Source organism: Atta colombica, unplaced genomic scaffold (assembly GCF_001594045.1).
Source record: "Atta colombica isolate Treedump-2 unplaced genomic scaffold, Acol1.0 scaffold1, whole genome shotgun sequence".
Classification (NCBI taxonomy): Eukaryota; Metazoa; Arthropoda; class Insecta; order Hymenoptera; family Formicidae; genus Atta; species Atta colombica.
In genome coordinates this window covers 1,705,243-1,716,534 of record NW_017259183.1, presented here as the reverse complement: position 1 = coordinate 1,716,534, position 11,292 = coordinate 1,705,243, and the positions used below count along the sequence as shown (strand labels likewise).

At 29.8% G+C, this 11,292-nt stretch overlaps 1 protein-coding gene across 2 annotated transcripts in view; it reads left to right on the top strand.

Moving 5' to 3' along the window:
* Positions 1–10,692: 10,692 nt before the first annotated feature.
* Positions 10,693–11,292, top strand: part of LOC108693903 (tetraspanin-7-like) — a 5,266-nt gene continuing 4,666 nt past the window's right edge. The window contains exons 1-2 of one of the 2 annotated variants that reach the window (XM_018203104.1): positions 10,693–10,763; positions 10,854–10,935. In XM_018203104.1, the coding sequence (XP_018058593.1) occupies positions 10,855–10,935 (81 nt within the window). In that variant the 5' untranslated portion in view covers positions 10,693–10,763; position 10,854. Of the gene's footprint in view, positions 10,778–10,853; positions 10,936–11,292 lie in introns of both variants that reach the window. The other variant, XM_018203111.1, reaches the window with a different exon arrangement.

Here is an 11,292-nt window from a genome sequence, read left to right as displayed (position 1 = left end):
CACACTCAGTATATATATATATATACATATATAATTGAAGTGTTGCAAAATGAAAGTAATATTTAAACATCCTGTTTTTTTTAAACATAAACCTGTTGTGTATCCTCGGATATTTAAATGTAATTCTGTGCTTACCCTTGGATTTGCTCAGTGAGATTTTTTTCTCCTGTGTTATTGAAGCCTCCAATCCGTCTCAGCCTGTTATTCCACATTTAGCAAAATTCTAAGTCGATGACCCTGTGAGATACACATAGTGTGTATGAGATCAAACAGAAAATAGAAAAAATTTAAAAACAGGAGAATTGACACAAATCAAAACAGGAATAGTTTTTAAGGACAAAATAGGAGTAATTTTTGGGACAAAATATCATAAATTAATTTTACATTACTTTTAGACTTATAACTTTTGAACAATCAATTTATGATTAGCTCTCATTATGTTTAATATCGTAAATAATTAATTTAAAAATATGTTTTTATCTTTCTTTTGAACAATTTCATTTTTTTGTTATTTCTACTATTTATTTTACGGTGATGTGTTCCACTGCTATATATGAAAAAAGGTTGAATAAAGGATGCAAAAATTATCAATGAAAAAACTTAGAGTAAATAAAAACATGACAACGATGGCAAATATGGTGATGTCTAATTTTTTAAAGTGATTGTTATTTGATTTTATGTTTATTTATTAAATTATTAAAAGCAATATTATTAAATTATTAAAAGCAATAAATTGTGAAAACTGTTAACACATTATTTTTTTTATATATTTTTAATATATTTTTTTTTTTTTATATTTTAAAAAATATAATATTATAGCTTTTTATTTGTAATTTCATTTATTGATTCAATTATCTTTTAATCTCGAATATGAAAAATATAAAAAACATATCATTAGATCCAATAGACTCCACGATCTTTTTGTTTCACGAATATTCAATAAAATAATCAGTAAGGTAAAGCACGAATAAACTGCAATTGAACACGAATTTGAAGAAAGTAGAAACTTTCTCAGCGATATAGGAAAATAAGTAAAAATCGTGTTATTTACTCATGATCGGGTAAACAGCGGTAATAAAATTTATTAGCATATTTTAAATAAATTTCTGAAATTTATTTTATATTTTTTGCAAATAAATAAATTAAGACAAAGGGCTAATGAGAATTAGCGCTGTAATAATTGCGCTATCATTACATAAATTCAATATTATAAACATATAAATATTATAAATATTATAAACATATAATAGACGTTTCGGCTAATATTTTAGCCATCTTCAGTATCGTGTTACAAAAAAAAAGATGATATAGGTTTCATGTGCAAAAATCGCGGACATTTTGCTATTTCAGAGCTGTCTCAGAAATGTTGCAGACATATTTTGCAATTTTTATGAAATGTTTCACTTTTCAGTTGAAATATTTTTGAGATATTTTTGAAAACTTTCGCTGTATGGAATGACGTATAATTTTATTCTTGTTTAATGCTCTGTTAACAACAAAAATAAAATGATACCTCATATACATTATGTATGCAACAAAACGCAGCCTTAGTGACAGAAACAAATGCGATAAAAAATGTTGCGTTGTGCGAAGTCATGGCTACAATCATCATTGGCTTCTGCATTTGAGGTGCTTCCTGTGAGTCTTATAAATCGATCCTAATTTATCAGGCCGAATTACTTTTACAGTTGTTAACTCTTTTACTACTGATCATTTGTCGGGCAGTAATTAGCAACTTTACAAATAAATCATCATATAACTTTCAATTCTTGTCTTCGTTTGCAATATCAGAATATATTATAACGGAGAATATTAGAGAGAATGTGATTAAAAATAGTTTGTCGGAATGTTGAAACAAAGAAATTAAATATATTTTTGATAGACTCAAGAGGTCAACCTTTGAGGTTGAGGTTGACCTTTGTGCGTGATTACAATTGTCTTCCATCGCAAGGGTGAGAGAGTGAGAAAGAGAGAGAGAGAGAGAGAGAGAGAGAGAGAGAGAGAGAGAGAGAGGGAGAGAGATGTCTGATTAATTTATATTATTTTTAAAAATCTTCTAAAAATTATATATAATAATAAACAACTAAATACAAATCTACTTGTAATACGTATAAAAAGAGATTTTTTTTTAAATACATTAGGTATACAAATTAATTCTCGGCCCCTATCTTTTAGCGCGCGCGCGACTTCAGAATTTAACTTGAACTTTCTCCGCTCTCTCTATAGTCATTTTGAAATGTTATCTTTTAGTTTTAAAATGAAGTACAATATTTGATCTTCCTGCGAACATAACTTGAAATATCAGCAGTAAATACATTCGATAAGCAATTTAAGGCACTGTCTTCTTTTATCGTTTCAACTTAAAAAAAAACACTGAGATGAAAGAAATGATATCTTCAGCTTTGGGCAAGAATGCTGTATCATATGCACGTGTAAAAATGATTCCAACAGTTTCGAGAGGGAAACTTCGACTTTGAGGATCGTGAATGCCTTGATCAAGCAAAAAAAAGTGAAAGACGAGGAGTTGGAGAATATTTTGAAGAATTCTTGTCAAATCCAATTGGAACTTGCAAATGCACTTGGAGCAACACAGCAAGATGTTTCCTATCGTCTAAAACAATTGGGAAGAATTCGCAAGGAATGGGTCCCTCATACGCTCACTCCCGAAAACAAAAGCAGACATGATACTGCTCTCTCCTTGCTTTCTAGGTTCAAGAAAGGACTTTTTATACAAAATTGTTATTATGATGAAAAATGAATATTATACCAGGTGTATAAGCTTAAATCCGCTGTTTTTAGTCAGAAAAATACTTTTTTTTTTCCTAGGAAGCAAAAACAAATTTATTCAACAAACTTGTCCTCGCTAACTATACATTTTTCCGATCTTTCAAGCAATTTGTGTACTACGCCAAAAAAATTCCTCTTCGAAAAAATTCCTCCCATCTTTCGAAGCAAACCACTCATTAAGCCATTTTCGGATGTCTTCGTAAGAATCGAAGTGCCACTCAGCGAGGCGAAAACAGGTGATAATCAGAAGGTGCCAGGTCTGGTAAGTAAGCGGGATGGAGTAGCACTTCCCAGTTGAGTGTCTCCAAGTAATTTTGGATTATTGTTGACGTGTGCGATGGTGCGTTGTCATGAAGGAAAATCAGCTTGTCATGTCTTTTCCGCTAATGCGGCCTTTTTTCACGCAGAGCACGGTGCAATTTGATCAGTTATTGGTGGTAGCGGTGAGCATTAACAGTTTCACCAGGTTTTAACAGCTCGTAGTAGATGACCCCTCCCACCAAACACACAGCATCGTCTTCCGTCCGATTTGGTCTTGAGAAAGATGTTGATGGTTGGACGGGATCAACCCAAAATTTCTTGCGTTTAGGATTCTGAAAATAGATCCACTTTTCATCGCCTGTCACAATCCGATGCAGGAACGACTTTCTTTTTTGTCTGGCAAACAGAATTTGGCATGTATTTTGGCGTCGCTCCATCTGCCTATCGTTCAGTTCATGCGGCATCCATTTTCCGATCTTTTGAACCTTCTCCATGGCATGTAATACCAGCCGCATGGAAATGGCTGCTTGAGAAACACCCAATTGCTCGGCAAGCATTTTTTGCGATTGGGTATCGTCCTCGTCCAAAAGAGCCTGCAATTGACAATCCTCAAACTTCCTGGGCCGATTTTCATGCTTCTTATCACTGAGATCAAAATTGTCGTCATTGAACCGGCGAAACCAATCTCTGCACGTTGTTTCCGATAAAGCCATAGAGCTCCACAAGCATTCGATGCGATTCGGCAGCCGATTTCTTCAAATTAAAACAGAAAAGTAAAGTTTCCCGCATATGCTTTTTTTTTAGCAAAAAACTAGACATGATTACGAAAGAAAAAATGTATGTTGTTGTATGAAATTGCTGATGGTGTTCACCTATTAATGTTGACAGATGTCAAACACATAAAAAAAAGTGGGTTGTGTGCCCAGGGTAGCTTTGTACGCTCACTAATGCCATCTCTATGAGCAAACAGCGGATTTAAGTTTATACCTGATACGATAATCCTAAGAGGTGAAAATCATAGATTCATCTAGTTGAATCGTCATCGAGCATCGCAAAACCAAACATCCATACAAAAAAGTTGCTATGCATTTGATGGGATCAGAAGGGCGTGATCCACTATGAGTTGTTCCGATATAAGGTCAGATTGTGACTGCTGAGCTTTATCAACAGCAATTAATTCGTGTAAATGACAATTTAGAGAAAAAAGATCATTTATTGACATTGAAAGAAGAAAGGTGATATAACTTTGTCAAAAATAGTAGATCAGTAGCACCCCGCTACTGATCAATGTATTCTGATTTCAATTCTCTTGTCATTTTTAATATCACCAATAATCTTGAAATAGATGCTATAGTCATATTGATGTCCAGTTTACTGTTCAATTGATAATTGAAAATACGTAGCAGTTAATCTTAATCTCCTTTGGAGACAATTTTCATCTGAATTGTTTGAAACTGTGGAACTGAGACAAAGCCTCGTAAGAAGATGTGTTCCAGAGGTGCTATTTTGTATCGCTTACCGATAGTTGTCGTATCATCATGTGTTATTGCATAGATATTTTTTATGGTAAAAAAACTGCGCAACGACACATCATGATGCCGATAACTATCAATAAGCGATACTATAAAGTAGCACCCCAAGATTCTTGCAACGTTTGCTGATTCTTAAATGACACATATACAATTAATTTTTGTTTATTATTGTACAAATTAATTCTCGATCTTTTTTAATCAACTTTGACATTTATTTATAAAAACATGAATACAAACTCAATCTTCAAAGTAATCTCCCTCGCTGTTTATATATTTTTTCCTCATCTCTCAGCCAATTACCGGATTCCAGATCGGAAAAATGATGGTGGCTTTGAATTAATAAATTCATCGAGGCTTTTTTCGATCTCTTCAATTAACTTGAATCAAGAATTAGTTAGGTGATGTTGTAGGGCTCTCGAAATAGGTGATAATCCGAAGGAGCTAAGTTTGAAGAATATGCCGCATGAGGGAGAATTTCCCAGTAAAAAAATCGGAGATGGTTTCCAGAGTGTTTTTTGCTATATGGGCCAAGCATTATCCTATAATATCAGTGTATATATAATATTGTACAGAAAATAAATCATAAAAAAATATATTTTTTATGCTATACACTACGCAAAAAAAATTAAAAAATCATCTAGTCTATCCTCAATAATAAGTAAATATTTAAAAGAGTATAACTTCATCAAAAACGATCATATAATATCGATCAAATAATCACGACGAGTTTTTTAAAAAGGCATTTTAAAGCTTGAAGTATCTACTTTCAAAATCGGTAATTAATATTTTGATCAGATTTTTTATGAAGCTATTTTTTACGAACAGAAATGGATATCCATCAAATCTGAAAATTTCATATACATACAAATTTTACCAAGGTTTATAGCGTGAACTAAAAATTGCACACAAATGCAGTTTACAGCAGTCGAAAGAGTGAATCTTTACCTTCAATTTGCTTTTATATTGTAATGTTGTGCGATTTTTTTTCATCGAGTTATTCAACATTGAAGTAAAAGGGATCCCTTTTACTGATGAGCAGGGTATGTTCGTCCAATGGTAGATCACTGCGTAGGCAATAGACATACATCATGACATGTGTCACGCTCAAACAGATTCGAAGCGGATTGTTTCCGGACGGATAAGTGTCAATGAAATATGGTCGTCAACACATGTGCAGTATATGCCGAATAAATTCTGTAGTTCAAAGTAATACAGTTCGAGTAATTTAACCCTTCGATATACTGGGTGTAAACCATCCACAAAATTATTTTAATTCTCTGAAACTCAATTTTCTTCTCTATTGTAGAACAAAAATATAATGTTTGTAAAAAAATCTTTGTTTTTTCAATTCCCAAAATAGCCTACATTCAATATGTAAAATAAATACCCTTTATTCAAAACCAACTTATAAACTAATTTTTTTTAAAGTATCATATCTGAACAACAATTCTATAAAGTTTTAACTTTTAATATTAAATTTTTTTAAAATTAAAATTTTTCAAAGATTTTACTCGTTTTTTCTCTATTCATTGAATTCAAGAATTTTTTTCACAAAAACTGTAATGAAATCTCAATCAAAAACTATTTGAATGTATTTATAGACCTTGAAATTGACCCATAATTTTTTTCATATTAATTGGATTTTTAATGAAAATGTTGTTTAAATATTGCTCTGAGTATGAACCACTCAGTGTGTCAAAAAGCAAAAAAAAAGGATGTCAACGAAGGGTTAACATTCAAATGTGTTGTGCAGAATGCAAAAATTACCATCATAAGACAAAAAAGGAGTCGGAAAATTTTTCGGATTGAAAAACATTCGAATTTCGTGCTTAATGATGACGTACGCTTGTGAACAATTCTTATTGGCTCCAGAAACATGGCCATGCGCACGAACATATCTTTGTCTTTATACTATGATTCATATATGAAGTTAGTAAAGATCAGTTATTATACTATACTGTGAAATTAGTTGTTAATTTAACTTGGATTTTAATATGTAAACAAATTCATAGCAAATAGTCAATCACTGTATCGTGATCAATTACTGTACCAATTTAAATTATAATTATACCAACAACTTCAATGTTGCCAACAACTCTCCGAAAGATCAATAAAAGTAAAATCCGTCAAGCAGAACAAATTTGCGCATAAACTCGTAAGAGTTTTGAAAAATGCCAACAGATTATATAAACATTATATACAGATTATATTATAAATAACAACTTATACACTGGTTTTATAGTTCAAAATAAATATATGTTTAATTTCTCTTCTTTATGTTTTTTTTATTATTTTTTATTAATGTACACAAAATTTTATATTTTTTTGAGTATTTTGTTTTATTCATTTATTATTGTTTATTATTGTCTGACAGTTTTTTGAGAGAAAAAATATATCAAATATCTTTAAAGATTTTTTTGGATTTGCGCAACAAAAAAAACAGAATCAAAATGCAACAATTCACATAATAAATGAAATAAAATAGAATATTTTCAAATTCTAATAAAAAATAAAATATTTTAAAAATAAATTTTTTTAATTTAAATAAAATTGTGTTTTTAAAATTATTGAATATTGAAAATGATGTTGATGCATGAAAAATCTAAATCTTGATCGCAAAACATTGTTAAATTATAATGAACAATTTTATTAAGAAATTCGTATGGTAAAATATTGATTTAATATTTAATGTGTAATAAAATATAATAAAATATTTTATTATTGTTGTAAAATATTGATTTAATATGTGTAATAAAATATAATAAAATGTTTTTATTATATTTTATTACACATTAAATATTAAATCAATCAATTTTACAATCCTGCAAATGTCTTAATAAAATTTTTATTATAATTTAACGACATTTTACTCTTTCTATGTGCAATATTTATGATATATGATCAAGATTTAGATTAATATACATGAATATTAATATGAACTGATGAGGATTAAAAAGTTCCAATCTTTAATTTGTATAAAGTACTATCCGCAATAAGTAGTTAATCGACAACGCATACTTCTATTAAAATTAAAAGATTCATGTACATACTTATCTTTCTACAATAAATATGTCATCATTATAATATTATTATTTGTTAATTTTTAATCATCATATGAAACAATGCAATGCGCCATATTATGAATCTTTTATGGATAGTTTGTGATGTTTCAGATCTTATTACAAATAATTTTTATGACAATGTTTTTTATCAAACAATCCTGTAATATTAAGCCCTAAAAAAAAAAAAATTTGAATTACTTAATATATAACAAAAATTTAATGTTTTAAACATGTTTAAATATACATCATAGGATATCCCAGGGTTTTCCGTACTTTAACAGCACGGAACTATTAAATTAACAAAGAGTACTAAACTTTAACATATTCTGAAAAAACATATTATTAAATATAAACGTAGTATATTCTAAAATGCTTTATGAAAGAGTTTAACAAAAATATGAAATGTATAAAAAAAATTTTATACATTTTTGAATTTGCATTTCAAGTGCCAATATATCAATATCAATCATATATCAATACAAGCGTAATTTTGAATTTATGTTGTCTTTATTATATTCATCATTTGTCATCTGTCACATTTTAATTTAGTTGTATATTATAGGGTTTAATTATTCTAATAAAAGAATTACTATTGTTATAATGTCTTCAATTTTTTAATGCAAAACTCTAATGAACAACATCAACGGAATTAAAGAATCTCGCGAAGTCTTTCTCTTTTACATTTTTTATTGAATATTTGTGTCATTTGTGATGTATTCACTGGTGCATCAGCAGTTATTCCAATAAAGAAAACTGTCACTATTTTAGTTCCAAAATTTCAATCCAACAGAAACATCTAAGGTAATTATTTCTCAAGAAGAGAGCTTCTATTTCGGTCTTTACGATATTCTACGATTATATCTATTCAATGTGCCAATATACAGGATGTTCCAAAAAGGTCGGAATATTTGAATATCTTGGAAAATATAAGTTTTACAGAAAAAAATGTTTCAGACAAAAAAGTAGACTATAAAAAGATCTATTTATTGATTTTATCAGTTTGATCTTAGGTGTCCAAGATGAAGGTCGATTTTTTTAGAAATGGAACACTCTACTTTTAATTCCAGAATCTAATAGCTGATGTAGAAATCTTTTCAAAACACTATAAGAAAATATTTTTTCATTCAGTACTTTTTGAGTTATGATTAGAGATGAGATCAAATTCAATATTTGTACTTAAAGTCAATCTAATAATTTAGCTTCATTTTCTAGGGCTCGAGTAATACTTATAAGAAGTAATATTTTATACTTGCAAGGTAATTGATCTCACTTTGTTAGTTTCTAATCTTACAAATGAATACCTACAAGATTCAAAATATACTTACAAAGTACTTTTTATCATACAAAATCGAATCTTTTACAAGTAGTACTTTAACAGGGTTGTAGCAAAATACAAAAGAAAATATTCCTTATTTTTCTTAATTTTCCCGGTCACTTTTTGAAAAAAATTCCCTGATTAAAAATTTGAGAAAGAAAAACTTTGAATAAAAACAAAAAAAATGTTAAAATATTTTATTTTACAAACAGTATTATAAAATATAAATATATATTTGGAAAATGAAATAAAGTAACTTTTATTATTAATTTTAAATACTTTATGAATATTTAACAAAAATTTCATTTTGAACAAAATTTCATATGTATATGAATACATAACATAATCTGTATTTCTACTTTCTACCATTTCGAACGATTCATTCAAAGTAGTATTTAATTATAATATAAATATTCCTTCATTCTTCTTAATCTTGAACGTGTTATTACACAAATATACGTACATTTGAAAGTTGTATTCACTATTGAAGAAAATGCCGGACATTCTTATGGCATCCCATTATAATGTCTTTACTAATGCTCTTTCTTGATATTTTTATATTGAATTTTTATATTATATTTTTATATTATATTTTATATTATATTTTTATTATATTGAATTTTATTGAAACAGTTATTTGATAAATCGATAGTTCTACTAATCTCTTTATGCGAATCGATAAATTGTAAGTCCGAATATGTATTAATCTCAAAAATAAGAAGGACATTTCACAAAATGTTTTTTTTTTTTGCGTGATTATAATTTTCATAAGTTTCGGGCATATTTAATCTAGGTTCGAGTATACTTGGTATACTACAATCTACTGCTTTTATTTTTTTAGATACTCATAGAGGGTTCGAATCTATTCTGTTTAGATTCAAGTCCATTTGGAAGTACTACTTTTATTTTTCGAGGTATTCATAGAGGATTCAAATCTATTTTGTTTAGATTCAAATCTACTTGGAGGTATTGCTACTATTTTTCAAAGTGATCACAGAGAGTTCGAAATTGCTTTAACAGATTCGAATTTACTTGTAAGATACTTAATCCTATCGCTAGTTATGATGCTTGAAAATTATAGTACTGCCGGCATTAGCCAAGTGGAGGTTGCCGCGATGGATTTATACGTGCTCAAAGAAAGAATGCATTAAAGAATAATACAGCTAATGAAGATAAGATCGGACAATGATCCAGTCATTGATTGACTGATCCAGTTATTGATTGGATCGTTCCATCTTGTCTTCATTGGCTGCATTATTCTCCAATCTTTGCAATGGTACCCTCCGCAATGGTAATGCTAATGCCGGCGGTACTGTAATTTTCAAGTATCATAACTGAAAAAATGCTAATGAAAAAATATTTTCTTATAACATTTTGGAAAGCTCTCGACACCAGCTATTAGATTCTGGAATCAGAAGTGGGTATTCCAAAAAAATCGATGTGACTTTGACCTGACCTTAGCGATGTCATTCAAAGTCAAACTGATAAGATCAACAAATAGATCTTGTTGAACAATCCTACAACTTTTGTTTGAAATACTTTTCTGTAAAACTTATATTTTCCAAGATATCAAGTGTTCTGATTTTTTTGGAATATTCTGTATATGCGGTATCCGCGGTACACTTGTTCCCGTTACATATATAGAATTGTTCAGATAAGGGAGTTCCCTCCATCGCTATATTATTCTCGCAGGGTAGCGCGCATGCACCAGTTGAAATTGTTGAGGGTGGGGCAGGAGCCACGCACGCAACACGTATTCGCAAATCTTCTCGCAAATCGATCGCACGAACTCCACTCGTTACCCAGGTGAGACTTAGATAGTGCGTAATAACCCATATCCCGACTATATCGAAAGGGTTTTGTCGCAATTAAATAAACGAAAGATAAACATTCCAGTATGAGCAAAGCACGACTGGAAACCATGGCTACGATGACCTGTATGAAGACCTTGCTAATGCTCTTCAATTTCATCTTCTGGGTAAGCAGAAATCTCCAAAACTCCAACACATCGCGTCATGATTATGGACTATTCTTATCACCTTGGTCCTACCCAACTGTTGCATTGATTAGCGTTATAGTACTAGGTAATTGAATCTGTTTATTTCACGAAGGACAAGAGAATATACGTAATAATGATCTATTGTCAATGTCTAAGCTTCTATTCGAAATCGAGCAACTGAATGAGTACAAAGCCGTAAATATGCGACGATTGATGAATATGATCTTGAATGTTATGCCCATCTAGATAATATGAAAAGCTCTTAAATCTCATTAATTTATCATCATTCATCATTCATTTTGTATCATTATTATGATACAAAAAATTTAGAATATT